General features: G+C 56.9%; 1 protein-coding gene across 1 annotated transcript in view; it reads right to left on the bottom strand.

Annotated features, from left to right (window-relative positions):
* GRID2IP (glutamate receptor, ionotropic, delta 2 (Grid2) interacting protein) overlaps nt 1-8,053 on the bottom strand; it is a 38,667-nt gene extending 30,614 nt beyond the window's left edge. The window contains exons 1-2 of the mRNA XM_010570621.1: nt 7,490-8,053; nt 4,523-4,677 (exon numbers count right to left, since the gene is read on the bottom strand). Coding sequence (XP_010568923.1) covers nt 4,523-4,677; nt 7,490-8,053 — 719 coding nt within the window. The remainder of the gene's footprint in view (nt 1-4,522; nt 4,678-7,489) is intronic.
* Nucleotides 8,054-13,826: the final 5,773 nt, after the last annotated feature.

Genomic DNA, 13,826 nt, shown 5'->3' with positions numbered 1-13,826 from the left:
ACAAGCCGAGACAAATAGATTGTGTTTGGAACATTATTAAAATGAACTTGGTGGAATTTTACCCATAATAAGGGAACCCCCGATGGGCAGCAATTTTATCTTTGTCAGGGATCAAAAGTGACTGCAATCAGAGCGGTGCTCACCTCGGCCCAGCCACCGCGGGCCAGCAGCTTCGGCTGCACACTTTGCTTTTCCCCCAGGAGCAGAGGCTCTTCGGGAAGCAAACGGACTGTAACCAAAGCAGCGAAGTAACAAACTACCCCTAACTATTCTCCCTGCAGTGGACTGAAGCACAGCATGACTTAAAGGAGATCCGTGACAACATATAGCAGTCTAAACAGCCCGAGAGTTATCATCTAATGAATTAACGCGGCCAGGGTGAGAGGCTGGATGTGCTCCGGAGCACACACGCATCATGCTATTCAAATCCAGGCTAACGGGACAACGTCCGTGTAAGCATCAACACCCGTGTTTTATGCACCAGCTTTTGTAGCACTGCAGGTCAGTGGGGAGGAAGGGATCTGCGTTTCCATCGCTCCCCAATTCTACTGCAAACAGATGTTTCAAACCTGAACGCCGCTGCCGGGCGCTGGTGCAACGCTGGCAGGAGCACTGCCGGTGCTGCTGCCAGCACTGGGGGAACGCGCGGTGCAAAGGGAAACGGCAACAGGTACATAGTGGTGTGAAAATGCCAAACCCCTGTGCCACGCAGGTGAGGATCCCCCCGTACCTCTCGGCTCGGAGGGCGACTTTGGCCCCCAGAGTCCAGGGAAAAACCGGTGGCCGTTGCGACAGCACTGCAGAGCACTTGGGTGCAGAGCCGGCACCGCTCCTCTGCTGGAATTGCAGCTCTGCCCTGGTTTGAAAACAGCTCAGAAATAAGAGCAGTGCCGAGAGGCGCACGCCCCTGGGACCCCGACCTGCCCAAAATAACCCACTCCCCTCCCCACGCCGGCGCGAGGCACATGCAGCCCCTGCACACGCGCTCGGCACAGCCGCAGGGAGCAGAGGAGATAAACCCCGCAGCTCCCCCGGGGCTAGACCCAGGCTTTGGCATTTGCAGGTGATGGAGTAACACAAAATAAGAGATTTCCCTCTCTCCGGCAGAGCTGTGATGCCTGCGGAGTCCCTGACAAGAGCAGCTCTGATGCAATACGGATGCTAAGAGTTAATTAACTTTTAGCACATTTCATTTTTGCAGTGCCAGGGGTTGCTAGATTCAAGAATTAAGCTGTTTTAAACCCCTTCCCCTCCCAGCCCCCTCGGCTCCCAGGAAAGGTCCGTTTGTTACTCACCCGAGACAGCTCATCTTGCCCCCTCGCTGCCGTATTTCATAATTCTTGAGCAGAACTACAATTGTGCACTTTTACTACACACACCAGCCATATGGGCAGGGGATGGGAGCAGGGAGGAACTGGCGCAGCACGTGCGTTATCCCCGCTATCCACAACCAAACAGATGAAGAAAATGTCAGCAAATTAAAATCTGCAGGAGCTTAATTCTGGGCAAATAGGATGAAATCCACTTGAGCTGAAAAGGAAAAAAAAAAAACCCAACACCGGAAAAAGCCCAGCTCGAGGACAGATGAGAGGAGGGGAGGTGTCTGCAGCCCCAAGTCAATCTGTGAGCTGAGTCGGGGGGTCTTGGGTTACATTGCGCCGCAGCACTTTGCAGGGAGCACGTTAAACCCCGAGGGGAGCCCGGGGAGGGGACAGGCAGGGGAGGGAGGACAGCCGGCAGCAGCAACGGCCCGAAAACAAATACAGCTGGTGCAGAGGGAAGATCCAATCAGGCCAACGCGAGGGTCAGCGGCAGACGGGGACGTACTGGCCGCCTGGCTCTGCATGGCAGGAGCCACGCGGTCACCCACGCCGGGCCACCGCCACGGACCCCGCGGCGGGGCTCAGCCAACCTGCCGGAGCCCGGGGCTGCCGGCAAGGTGAGTGTTGGGGACCCTTGCCAGCATCACCCCCGGGCATCGCCCCCAGCATCCCTCCCCAGTCCCTGGCCGATGGGCACCACCATTGCTGGAGGGAAGGGGCTTGTCCCAGCCCCTCCAAGGGCTCCTCTCGGCACCTCTCCTCCAGGCTTTGCAGGGTGGGAGGCACGGGCGAGCTCCTGGTGTGCAGGACTGCTCCCCGCATCTCAGGTGGAAACAGCCCCCGCAGAGCCAGGCACAGCCTCACAGGGATGCCTGGGCTGGCGGATGGGTTCCGAGCCCATCCTCGTACGGCTCCGCGTGCTATGGGGGTGGTCCCGCAGGACAAGCCCCAGGATGCTCACTGGGTCAGCTCAGATGGGCTCCATTCGCCCGAATTGCACCAACACTGCCCGGGGCTGGCTGCCCTGCACCCCAGCGACGGTGAGACAGCCACACCAGCACCCCATCCCCGGAGCCAGCACTGGAGCCGGGATCCCCCCCTTGCATGAATCCCCCGCACAGCCCTTCCCCAGTCCGGGGGTGCTGGCTCGGGGCGCAGACCCCAAACACCTCCTCAGCCAGCAACGGACCGAACTGGCTCGAGCCACGCGGAAATCATCCATGTGTATTCACAGCACCCCCTAAATCCAGAGCACCCAGGAGCCGCTCACCACCTTTCAATGAGTTATTAAAAGCATTAAAAGCTCTTGCTCGGCAGCAAACCCATCGGATGGGAGACCCCGGGATAAGCAGCTCGTATCATGCACGGCAGCACATACCGAGCTGCCCCCGCCGCCCCCGTACCCCCGCAGCTGGGAAACCTGGTCTCCAAAGCACCTTTTTTTTTTTTTATTTTCTTGACTTCATTTCATTAAGATTAGACGGTAAATCTTTTCCCTAAGCTAAATATTTCATTTCTATTAAACCGAGATCAGCTGCCTGATTTACGACTCTTCTTGCCCCAGACCCGGCGTTAACCTTTCACACGGGGGCACGGGGTGACCGCGGGGTTTGACCCTGTTATCAGGGGGTCTGTAACGTGGCGCTTCCCTATGGCATCACAGAGCTGGGCATGCGATGAGCTCTGCACTGCACGAAGGGGACAGCAGCACCGGGTGCAGACACGTTCTCCTCTGCTGACGTGGGGGTCACTGGGACGGGGACACCCTGGGGGGAACGGGCTGTGCCCCCCGCAGAGGGGCTTGAGTCAGGAGGAAAATTTGGACACTTATTCAAATCCCCTCTGTGGGGGAAATAATCCTGTATAATTCCCCAGGGATGAAGTCAAAGGGGGTCTCTGAGGCGTTGAAGGCACGACCATGGATCTTGCTGGGGAAAAGATTTTTCCTGAATTGTGGGTGGTGGTTTGTTGTTTTTTTTTTAATTGGGACTAGTTTGGGGTGACAGCTCAGGCGGGACTTGGTGCCATCCATCCCTGGCCCCAGCCCCAGCCGTTTGCAGGTCGGGTCCCTCCGGAACATTTGGGGGGGACAGGACAGCCCAGACGTGGGCACCCAGACAAGACGGCTGCCGGGGAGCTGGTGGTCCCCTCTGCACCCTGGCTTTGCAGGGCTCTGTGCCCGTCCCCACTCAGGTATGGGGGGGTGCCAGGTGGCCCACGTGCAACCACGGCAGAGCAAGGGGACAGTGCGTGGCAAGGGCCATTGACCCACTCTTCCCCATCCTCCCCACTGCCAGATCGCGGCAGGCGCAGCGGAGACCCCAGCACGGGGATGTTGTTATGGTAACTGTAATATCTTGCAATTCCACTGATTAAAGCAAGAATTGGAAAGCCGGACCCGGAGTGGGGCCAGATGGAGACCTGATTCCCTAATGGCCATCGTCTCAGCCTGGCTGTAATCCCCACCACGTGTCCATGCACCAGCACCAGCACCGTCCCGCAGTGCCAGCCCACGCTGCAAGAAGAGCAGCGGACCGGCTGCACCAGCTGCGCACCCGTGGCATGACCGCTCTGCCGGGGGCTCAAGAGGTGCCGGGGACCCCGAGCCCAAGCGGAGCATTGCCGTAGCATCCCAGGATGTGTGACCACAGCCCCGGCACCCCGGGATGCTGCGGGGAGCGCTGGCCTGGAGGCAGCAGCCCATGGCACCCGCCAAGCCGCCCCTGCTGCCAGAGCTGCTGGCAGCCCTGGCCAACCCCTTGCCCACCGCCAGCTCTCGCCTTGCAGAGCTCTGCTTATTTTCCGGCCAGGCTCTTGAAGAATCGCCAGCCTTTCTGCAGCTAATCCCACCTCCCTTTGAAAGGACAGCCAGAAACCGGAGCCACGTCCCATGCTGCAGGTGGAGGCGGTGGCTCCGTGGGGCTGGTGACCACCGCTCCCTGCAGGGACGGTGCCGGCCCGCAGGCAGGAGCAGGTCCTCCCGTCCCACCACGCAGGCTGGCGGGCACAGGGATGCCAGGCTGAGACCCCGCCAAGCTCAGCTGAGCTGCCCCTTGGAAAAGGGGTTGGCATCTTCCCTGCACTAACCTCCTGGCCCAAGCCTGCACCACTCAGCTCTGCACGCTTGTAACCGACGGGCAGATGGATGCCCGTGGTTTAATGACCAGAACGGCAACATGGAGGTAACTGGTACCCTGTACCTGATGTTGTCAATCAGATGCTGGTGGGACTCCTGGGTGAGGACCATGCAGAGGGCATAGGCCAAGTACTCCACCTTCCGCTCCGCTGCGTACTGCTTCAGGATGGTGAACACCTTCTCCTTGACCTCTGGCTGGTCACCGAGGATGTCATCTACCTGCAGCATGGGAGCCGGGAAAGAAGAGGGAAAGGGCATTGAGCAGCAGAGCAGTTAACCATGCATACAGAAGCACTGATGGTGCAGAAAATGTGTCCGTCTCATTGCAGCACCTGGTCAGCCAGCGAGGAGGGAACCCATTCAGGGAGGAAAGAGAAACTTCAGACATCGGCCCATCACGCAGCACCGCTGGGGCCTCGCAGACATCCCTGGTGTTGCTGTTCTGCATATTATAAACATTGCACTGGAACAGTGGCATGACCCCAGACCCCAAAACTCTGCTGGGTCACAAGTGGCCCCACAGGAGAGGCTCTGGCATGGCTGGGCTGGGACCTGGTGGATCGGTCTGGAGTCTACCTGGCAGAGGACACCGCAATGGGCTTTTGGAGGTATTTAAGCCTCTAATCACGGCCTGATCCTGCCAGGCAGCACTGCCCTGCCATTAACTCTGGGAGGCTGCAGGGAAGTGGTGAGAGGGAGCACAAACATGAGCACCAGCAAACAGCATCGGCAGCTCCCAGCCACTGTCCTGTCCTCTCCACCTGTGACAGCCGTGACAGGCAGAGTAATTAGCTAATTACCATCGAGCCAATTACCCTGCTTGGGACCCTCCTTATTAGCTTCTTGCCAGGCTAGGGGGCTGTCTCTTGCCCTGGGTCTGTGCTGGGCAGTGGGTGCTGGTAGTTTGCCTGCAGCCTGGCTGTGTGCAGCAAATGTGTGGGATGCAGAAGACTCCCTGTGACCATCCTGTGGTCCCTGTGCCTGTTGGGTCTTCCTGCACGGTGATGGGTTTGTGCTGACGGCAGGTTTAACTGCTTCCCTCCAGCTCTGCAAGTGCAGGTGGAAGCAGTAGCAAGGGGAGCGGAGCCCCTCGCCCTTCCCTACTGTACAGGGGCTGCGTGTGTACACCCCTGCGGCATCGCCTGGCCAAGCTCCCTGCGCCGTCTGGGAGAAGCCCTTGTCCAGGGAAAGGGAAGAGCTGTTCCCTCCGGGTGCTCGTCCCACTTGGCAGCTCCCCAGGGAGGGCCGGCACCGGCACCTTGACCCCCAGTGCAACCCTCCAGATGCTGCTGGGTTTGCGCAGCCGCCGCGGGGGGCTCCCGGCAGCAGCTTCAAGGTTACCAAATCTGGGGCAGCCAAGGCAGCTGCATCCCCCAGGGCAGACTCGAATGCTTTTCAGTCCCAAGGTCCGGCACAGAAATGACAAAAGACCGTGGTGTTCCCCATGGGCTGAATCCCAGGATGCTGCTGTTAAATTTTTGCCTGGGCTGAGACTGCAGGGCTTGGTGGGGTGGGAATGGCGGGGTGCTGCCACCCTCGTGTCAGTGCAGTCCCCAGCGTGTCCCTGAGTGTGCAAGGGACAAGAGGACATGTTGACCTGGAACTGAGACCATGAGCCCCTCCATCACTTTCCGGTGATGCCCCCAGGCTGCCGGGATGCTCAGCTGGCACAGCCCAGCTCCAGCCCAGGCCCTGCTGCCACCCATCTGTCTGTCTGCCAGGTGAGCGCAATTCAGACAGGGGCTCTGCCAAATGAATGAGGGTGGGAAAAGCCTCCATATCTCAGGCTTGTGAGTGACCTGCAGGCAGTGCAGGCGTGAAATGCAAGCCACCGGCACCCTGCAACCTTCCAGCCGTGCAGCGTTTACTGGGTGCTTGCAGCACCAGCAGCACCTACCAGAGCTGAGCTTCCAGGTAAATGAGGGAGTAAAGCACCCCACTGGGTTTTATTATTTTCTGCATGGTATAAAAAGACAAAGCCACTTAAAAACATCTGCGCCATTAACTCTCTCTAGAGAGGCATTTGCCAGGCGAGCTGCACTCCAGTGCCCAGGAGCCAGCGGCACACGTGCCCTGCAAACCTGCTTCTGCCCAGGCTGGCTGGGGCCGTGGCGGGCGGCTTTGCTGGGCAGGGAAGGGAGGTGGCAGAGGTGCTGCTGCGGGTGCTCGTGGCATCGCGACCAGCTCGCTTGCTCCAAAAGCGCTCTCCTGTGATCATCTAGGAAACGTTTACATGGTCTAATGCGGCTTCACGAGATGGAGGCAGCGTGGAACAACCTCTCATCCTCTTGTTAATCTCCTGTAATCAGCAGGTATCTGTTTCACATGCGATGCTCTGCCTTATGAATCCAAACCTCCATGCATATTTGTGAATCTTTAATGTAGAAGCTGACTGAGGGGATTCGGCTGATACCCACGAATCTCTTTATGAATATCTTGTTCCTTTATTAGCTCAGGATCAAAAAAACCACAAGCCTGGTTATTTTCATAACAGTATTTTAAAAGGCTACTTTGAAATGGAAATTAGAAAGATTAAAAAAACAACCATGATCAAATTTATAATTAGCATGAGGCGATGTGTTCAGTAAACTACCCACTAGGAAGCTTTCAGGAACACAATGAAGATATAATCAGATTGATGTTTTCCCTTTGCAACAAAATAAGAGCTAAAATGTCTGTGGGACAACATGCTCAAACTTTGAAGGGACGTCCAGACACGCAGGAGAGGGGGATCTGCCCCCGTGGGTTTCCAGACGCTCCTGTAGTGCAAAGGAATAAGTCACTTGGGGTCATCCCCCAGAAGATCTCCAAGCTCTTTGCAGCATCCTTCTATTCTCCCAGGGATTACTGAAATACAGGTAATTACCAGACCCTTCTGGGGTGATGCCCTGAATCTGCACCCCAGCCCTGGGACCAAGCCAGGAGCATCCCTCCCCGAGCACACTGCAAAGGCTGAACGCAGAAATCTCCAAACCTCTCTGTGCAGGGGTTGCCCAGAGCCCTGGACACTCACCCCACGCCCCAGCCTTACCTTTCTGCTGAATTCCTGCGCTTTCTGCTTCCTCTCCTGGCGCACGGCATCGGCGCTGGGGATGGTGTCCCGCGTGCTGCCCCGGCGCTGTGGCCGCAGCAGCCCCAGCCGCAGGGACCGTCCGTGGCAGGACCCCACCAAGGCGACTGCTGCCTCCTGGAGCATCACCGACATCCCGTTGACTTCCAGCACGTAATCCCCCGGCTCGATCCCGCAGGCGGCAGCGGGCGACTCTGGGCTGACGCTGGCCACTCGCGGGGGGCTGCCACTTGCCAGCTCGAAGCCGAAGCATCCCCGGGGACCAGGGGGGATGTCGACGTGCTGCAGGCGGGAGACCACCCCAATGCTGGGGGGCACGTTGCCGCAGCGCCTGGCCAGCCCGAGCAGCGCCTCGCAGCCCAGGGAGGAGACGGGCTGCCCCTCGATTTCTACCACCTCGTCGCCCGGCCGCAGCCCTGCCACCGCCGCACTGCTGCCATCCTGCACCCAGAGGATGTAGCATGGACCAGTCCCGCTTATCTTGAACCCGAAGGCCTCAGGCCAGCCCTGGTTGGTTGCTGGCATGGCTGCAACTGGAAAAGAAGGAGGGGGAAAAAAAAAGGAGTTGTGATGCGTTTTCCATCCTTAAGGTTAGCTGGTGTAGATGCCATGTGGATGCCATCAGGTGTGGGGGCTCTAATCTGTGCTGCATCCCCCACCGTGGGAAGAAATGCCCCAAGAGGGATGCTTTTCCTCTGTATTTCCCTAAAAAAATAGCTTTTATTCTTCTATCGTCAGGCAGCTGGCAGTGCCAGTGCCATTAGCAGTGAGGAAGCTGCGTTGGCTGGAAGGGTTGGGGCTAAACCTGGTACCTGGACCGTGGCCTCGCACAGCCCTTGTCTCACCCATCGGTGGCACCTATCTAACCCCCCTCTCCCTGGGAGGTGCATTTAGGCACCTGCTTGTATTTATTTGTCTAGCAAAATGATTATTTCACTTCCCTGGCATGTCATGTTAATGAACAGATCATCCAATGACTTAAGACAGCCTTATTTTAACCAGCTCTTCTCAATACTCAATATTTTAGCAGTTTGCAATAGCAAAATTACTGCGAATTCATTAGAATTTGCCAGATCTTCTCAGCCCTCCTGGGAGTATTTCTTTGTGGCTTCCCTGTCCTCTGTATAGTATTAACCTGATCACAGCATCCTGAAATACACAGATGAGGATTTTCAAAAGGACTTGTTTCTGGTTTATTTGAAGGTTTAGGACCAGCTCCATGGATGCTCAAGGAGAAATCGGGCACATCAGTCCTAAATATCTGCAGAAGTCATCTTTGCCCAAGGTAAATCAGACCAGCTGATCTACACAACTCACTTGGATGCCCTTTCAATGCCGCTGATATGTAAGTGCCTGCATTGTCCACTGACACTTGCTAAAATAATTCGCATGTAGATTTTCTCTTCGTTTGATCTTAGCCGTCTGTGAAGATGCTTTTTACTCCCACATTTATTCCAACTGTGTTACTTAACACATGTTAAGCACTTACAAAAATGAAATGCAGACTATTGTACCTGGGCAAATTATCTTACAGACACTGCAAGGACTCAGAATCCCTCAGGAAAACATCCTCACAAAAGCACCTTGAGTTTTGTGCTCTTCAGATCAAAAAAGTCTCAAGCACAGGCACAGAGCCCAGCAGCAGCCTAAAGCAGGCTCTTCATGCAACCCCCCCGAACGGCTGCTCCCCACCAGCCTGGGCAGCCCAGAGGGTCCCAGTTTGCTCCAGTCCATGCTCCTGCCAGCACAGCAAAGGCGTCACTTCACACCTCCACCTCACTGCTGTCGGGGTGGCTTGGCCCTGATCCGAATGACAGAAAGACATTTCTTCTCCTCCTGGGAAATCTTGGTCAAAATTCAGTAGCACTGAAAACATCATTTAATACCCGGTTATAGGCCAGAGAGATGAAAGGAACTCTTCTCATGTCCATTTTCAGCAGAGATAATACAGACGAGCTTGCTCTGAGAGCAGAATCATGAGGATGGGCAGGGAACACAGCACTAGCACAGAAATCTGTATTATTAACCTGAGCCTGCTCTGCTGTTGCAAACAGCTACTCAAGGCTGCATTACAGAGGGCACTAGAAGTGCCACCTTCATAACAAAATATTAAAAAGGACCAAGCAATATGCTGTCATTAACATTATAAGTGTCATCATCTTGTCCTTTGTACCGCAGTGGTGATTAAAATACTACATAAAAATCAGGGATTATTGTTATTGTTAATTTAAAGAGGAAAAAAACCTGTTGCCCATGTTAACAGGCACAGATCTCAAGGACTGGAGAGGAAGCATTGAGGGTGAAGCATGGGGCAAGTCTGGCAACAGCGGGATGAAATCCATCGGCAACCGAACAGCAGGGCATCCCTGGAGCTGCAGAGCACAAGCTTTGAAGGCTCTAGCAAGAGCCCGGTAAGCACCAGGATGGCCCCAGCGCTGCTGCTCTGGGCTGAGCTCTGCGGCAAAGCCCGGCAGAGCGGCAGCCATCGCCTCGCTGCGGGGAGCTGCATCACCCCCTTCCACTTTTAAACCCTACGGCTCAAGCACTTACAGAAGTCTGCAGCCATCCAAGCGAGCCTGGCGGGCTCTCACCGGCGGCAGGTTTGTCCCGCTAAGGGCTCAAAGCTTTCTCGATTCTCCTCCATCGCCCCTGGAAGCGCGTCCCACCTACCCGCCGGGCTCCCAGGGGCATCTCCCCGGCTCTCACGCCCTCGCTGCAGCCCCCGGGGGGCTGGGGGCACAGCCCTCGCACCTAACGCCGGTCCAGGGGTGGGCGAAATGGCTGCCGTGCCGTGCCGTGCCGCTGGGGCAGAGCCAGGGCAGAAGGTGGCTGCCCCTTCCCAGGCTTCCTACTCAAGCCCTGCGCCCTTCCAGCCGCTCTGAGTCAGTGCCAGGCACGCAGAAAGGTCTTTCTTGCCTTTTCCTTTCCTAATTGACTTTACTTCTATCACAAAGAGAAATGCGGACAGACTAATTGCCGTTCTGGTCCTGGCTGAGTCTGGTGCTGACCTGAGCCTGCAGATCTGCGGGGAATTAGGAGCTGGAAGGAGGTAAAACAGATTAGCGCCTGTGGAGGGAAATCCCTTATCCCCACAGGCAAATGCGAAGAGACGGCGCTTTGCAAAGCAGCAGACATGCAGCACGCAGTTGCTGCTCTCAAACAGCAGCTGGGCGTGCTGAGACCTCGCTGGCCCAGGCGCCAGCAATTTGGGGGGGAAACCAGAGATTTTTGGGAGTACACGTCTGCCAAACAATGCATGGTTTGCTGCAGGGATTTGGGGGCCTGGACCGATGCTCCAGGGCTCGCCAGGAGAGCTCTCCCCAGCCAGGCAGCTCCATGCGGGGGAGCGGGGGTCCTCGCAGCGGGGAGCGGCTGAGAGCATTTCACAGCAGAGACCCCCATGCTGGCACTGACTGTTCGTTAAGCTGCTATTTCTGATTTTCTCCTCTGCTTCCTCAGCACTTAGGGATCCCAGGGCTTAGCACACTAAGAGGTTTTAGGGTATTACACGTCCTGCTGTGGCACCAGTGGGAGGGGCTGTCTGCATCCCATCACGGACCACACAGCAATACGGTCTTCCCTTGGCACCAGCACGGGCTGAGCTGTCGGCAGCATTGGGCTGGGTGGGAAACCACCTCCCCAGGAAACCTGGGAGACTTGACACGGGATCAGGTAAAGCCTTACGAAGGAGAGCTGCAGGGACCTGCTCTGCCCAACCCGAAGGTGAGCACGATGCGGCTGAGGGTCTTCCTCTCGCTCGTGCCCTTCATGTTCATACACATCACTGCTGCAGGGGACTTGGAGACCCCCCCCTCCTCCTCCTCCTGTCCTCTCCAGCTCTTCACCTCTCGGTGAGACAGGACATGGCTCCTTTCTCACAGGTTCTGCACAAACACAAATCTCCTCCTCAGCAGCTGAGATCCATGGCTGTGCACTGGGGGGAGCATGCACTGCCCTCCCGTGTTGAGACAGAAATGCACACACCTTCCTACAAACTGTCAGGGCATCTTCTTCGCTATTCACTGCCCAAACAGGCAGGCAAAACTGCAATGGATATTCTTCTTTTTTTTTTTCCAACAAGTGAAGTAATTGCTTCTTTTCCCTGCATTAAGTGTCTTGAGCACTTTAAAACACTGACAGTAAATTTTAATCCTTGCAAGAAATTAGTTATGGGATTCCAAGCTAAAGAAAAGATTGTTTGCTTGAAGACCTTCTGCTAGACTTTGATCAGACAAGATGTTTTAACTGATTTTCACAGCACGTGGGTTGAATGACCTTCATCTGTTTCAGTCTCAACCTGCTGTTAAAAGTATTTGCTGGCTGTTTTGTCCTTGAGCACAGCCTATAAGGCCACTAAGAGTGGATGGAGCTTCTTGGCCGTGCTGGTGCTGGTGCAGCTCCTGCCAGTACTGCAGGCAGCTCTGCACTGTGCACAGGGACCACGGAGCACAAACCCTGCCTGTCTGCCTGCAGACAAATAAACTGTCTCGTGCCCACACTGCTGCCAGCCCCCCTGTCCCCAGGCCCCTTCTATGCTGCCAAATTTGCCAGGTTACATCCAACGTCCCAAACAAACCTACAGCTGTACCTGGAGCAGTACAGAAATTTTGCTGTATCAGCAGGAAGGGAAAAAAATGGCTTTTTCACCACATCCTCCATCAGGAGCACAGTGCCTCAGGCTGCACTCTAGGATAGCTGTGTCCCAGCAATATTTTGGCCGCATTTCTCTCTCTCAGGTTTTGGTTTGGTGCGTTGGGGGCTAAGAACTTACCAGTGAAAAAAAGGTCCCCTTTCTGAAACTCAACCTCATCTCCTGCCGCTGCGTCTCGACCAAGCCAATTAATTTCCTCTCGATGCCAAAGCAGCCCAAGCACCCCTCGGAGGGCTTACCTGTCGTGCCCAAGATCCAGCCAGCAGCAGACTGGGACCCAGAGCTGGCAAAATCATCACAGCAGCTTTGAAGCTTTTGGATCAGTTACCTGGTGGCAGCAACCGGCTGAGTTTCTATGGCAAATTCTACCCAGGCACCGTAACCCAATCGGCCGCTCATTAGCGGCGCTCTGGAGAGCATGGACTGCGCCGGCTGCGGGGACGGTTTCAGTTGACAGCCAGCGCGTAAGGAACCAGCACAGGACTTTTATCTCCTGTGGCTTTAGCCCACCTCAGCCCGGTTCTAGACAAGATCCCTTCAGGTACTGGGGCAAACTCAGCCCTACTTCTTACAGCACGTGGGACGTGATGGTGTGAGAGGAGGCTCCTTAGTAAAAGGGAACATAAAGCTCAGAGCTCCTGTAGAAGACAAAATAGTTTTGCTTTAGAGATTTCACCGAAGGCAACAAATCTGAAGAAGTTTTTGCGGGTCCCTCAGAAATGACACAAGATGCGCCATGCCAGTTACACAGACCCTCTGGAAACAGAAGAAAACGGCACATCAACTCTGCTCAACTCATATGGTAACGAGCTGCCCAGGACCATAAGAGCTCTACACCCAGTTGTGGAATTTATAAAAATGATTTCGCTTTTATTTCTACTGCTTTAATCTCCGTTCTCTGCGGCGGAGGAAGGAAGAAGGCCAGAGCGAACGGCTCTCCCCAGCTCCCTCAGGAGGTGACGGCTGATTCCTCGCTCGATTTGGAGCCGCTTCCCGGTGCGTTTCCCAGCGGCAGCCCCATCCCGACACCGACAACCAGCTCCCCTCAGCCTGGGGAAGGCCCACTCCCCCGTCCCTGGAGCCGCTGGGCCCGGGCAGCTGCCGGTAGCCGGCTGGAGAGGCGCCGTCCTCGGAAACGGACCTTCCGAAGGGCTCGGGGCAGAGCGGGTCAGCCGGCCTGCTCTACCCGGTCCCCGGGGCCGGCCGCTGTGGATCGGGATCCCTCCCGGGATTAGGACGGGGCCGGCCCGGGGCCAACCCCCGCTTCCGGGTGGCACCGGGCCCTGCCGCCGCCGATCCCCGAGCGGCCCGAGAGGGGGGCTCGGCGATCGATTAGCCGGCCTCGGGGGAGGGGCGGGCGGGGACGGGGGCGGGGGGAGCCGCCGCCGCGGCCGCCGCCGGCGGTGTCTGAGGGGAGCGCGGTCCCCGTTGTCCCCCCGCCGGGGCCAGCGCCTTCCCGCCCAGCCCGCTGTTCCCTCGGGGCTGGGGACCGTCGCCTTCGACGCCCCGACTGTGTCCCCTCGGGTTCCTGCCTGCCCGGGGGGTTCGGAGGCCGTAGGCCCCTGGCCCGGGGCCGGTCCTCGGTCCCGCCGTCGGTTCCCGGGGTCGGGCAGGGCGTCGGGACCGGGGTCGTCCCCCGTTGCAGGC

The sequence above is a fragment of the Haliaeetus leucocephalus genome, unplaced genomic scaffold, assembly GCF_000737465.1.
Source record: "Haliaeetus leucocephalus isolate CR32 unplaced genomic scaffold, Haliaeetus_leucocephalus-4.0 Scaffold295, whole genome shotgun sequence".
Classification (NCBI taxonomy): domain Eukaryota; kingdom Metazoa; phylum Chordata; class Aves; order Accipitriformes; family Accipitridae; genus Haliaeetus; species Haliaeetus leucocephalus.
Note: the sequence above shows the minus strand (reverse complement) of the source record. Positions and strands in the feature narration are given on the sequence as shown.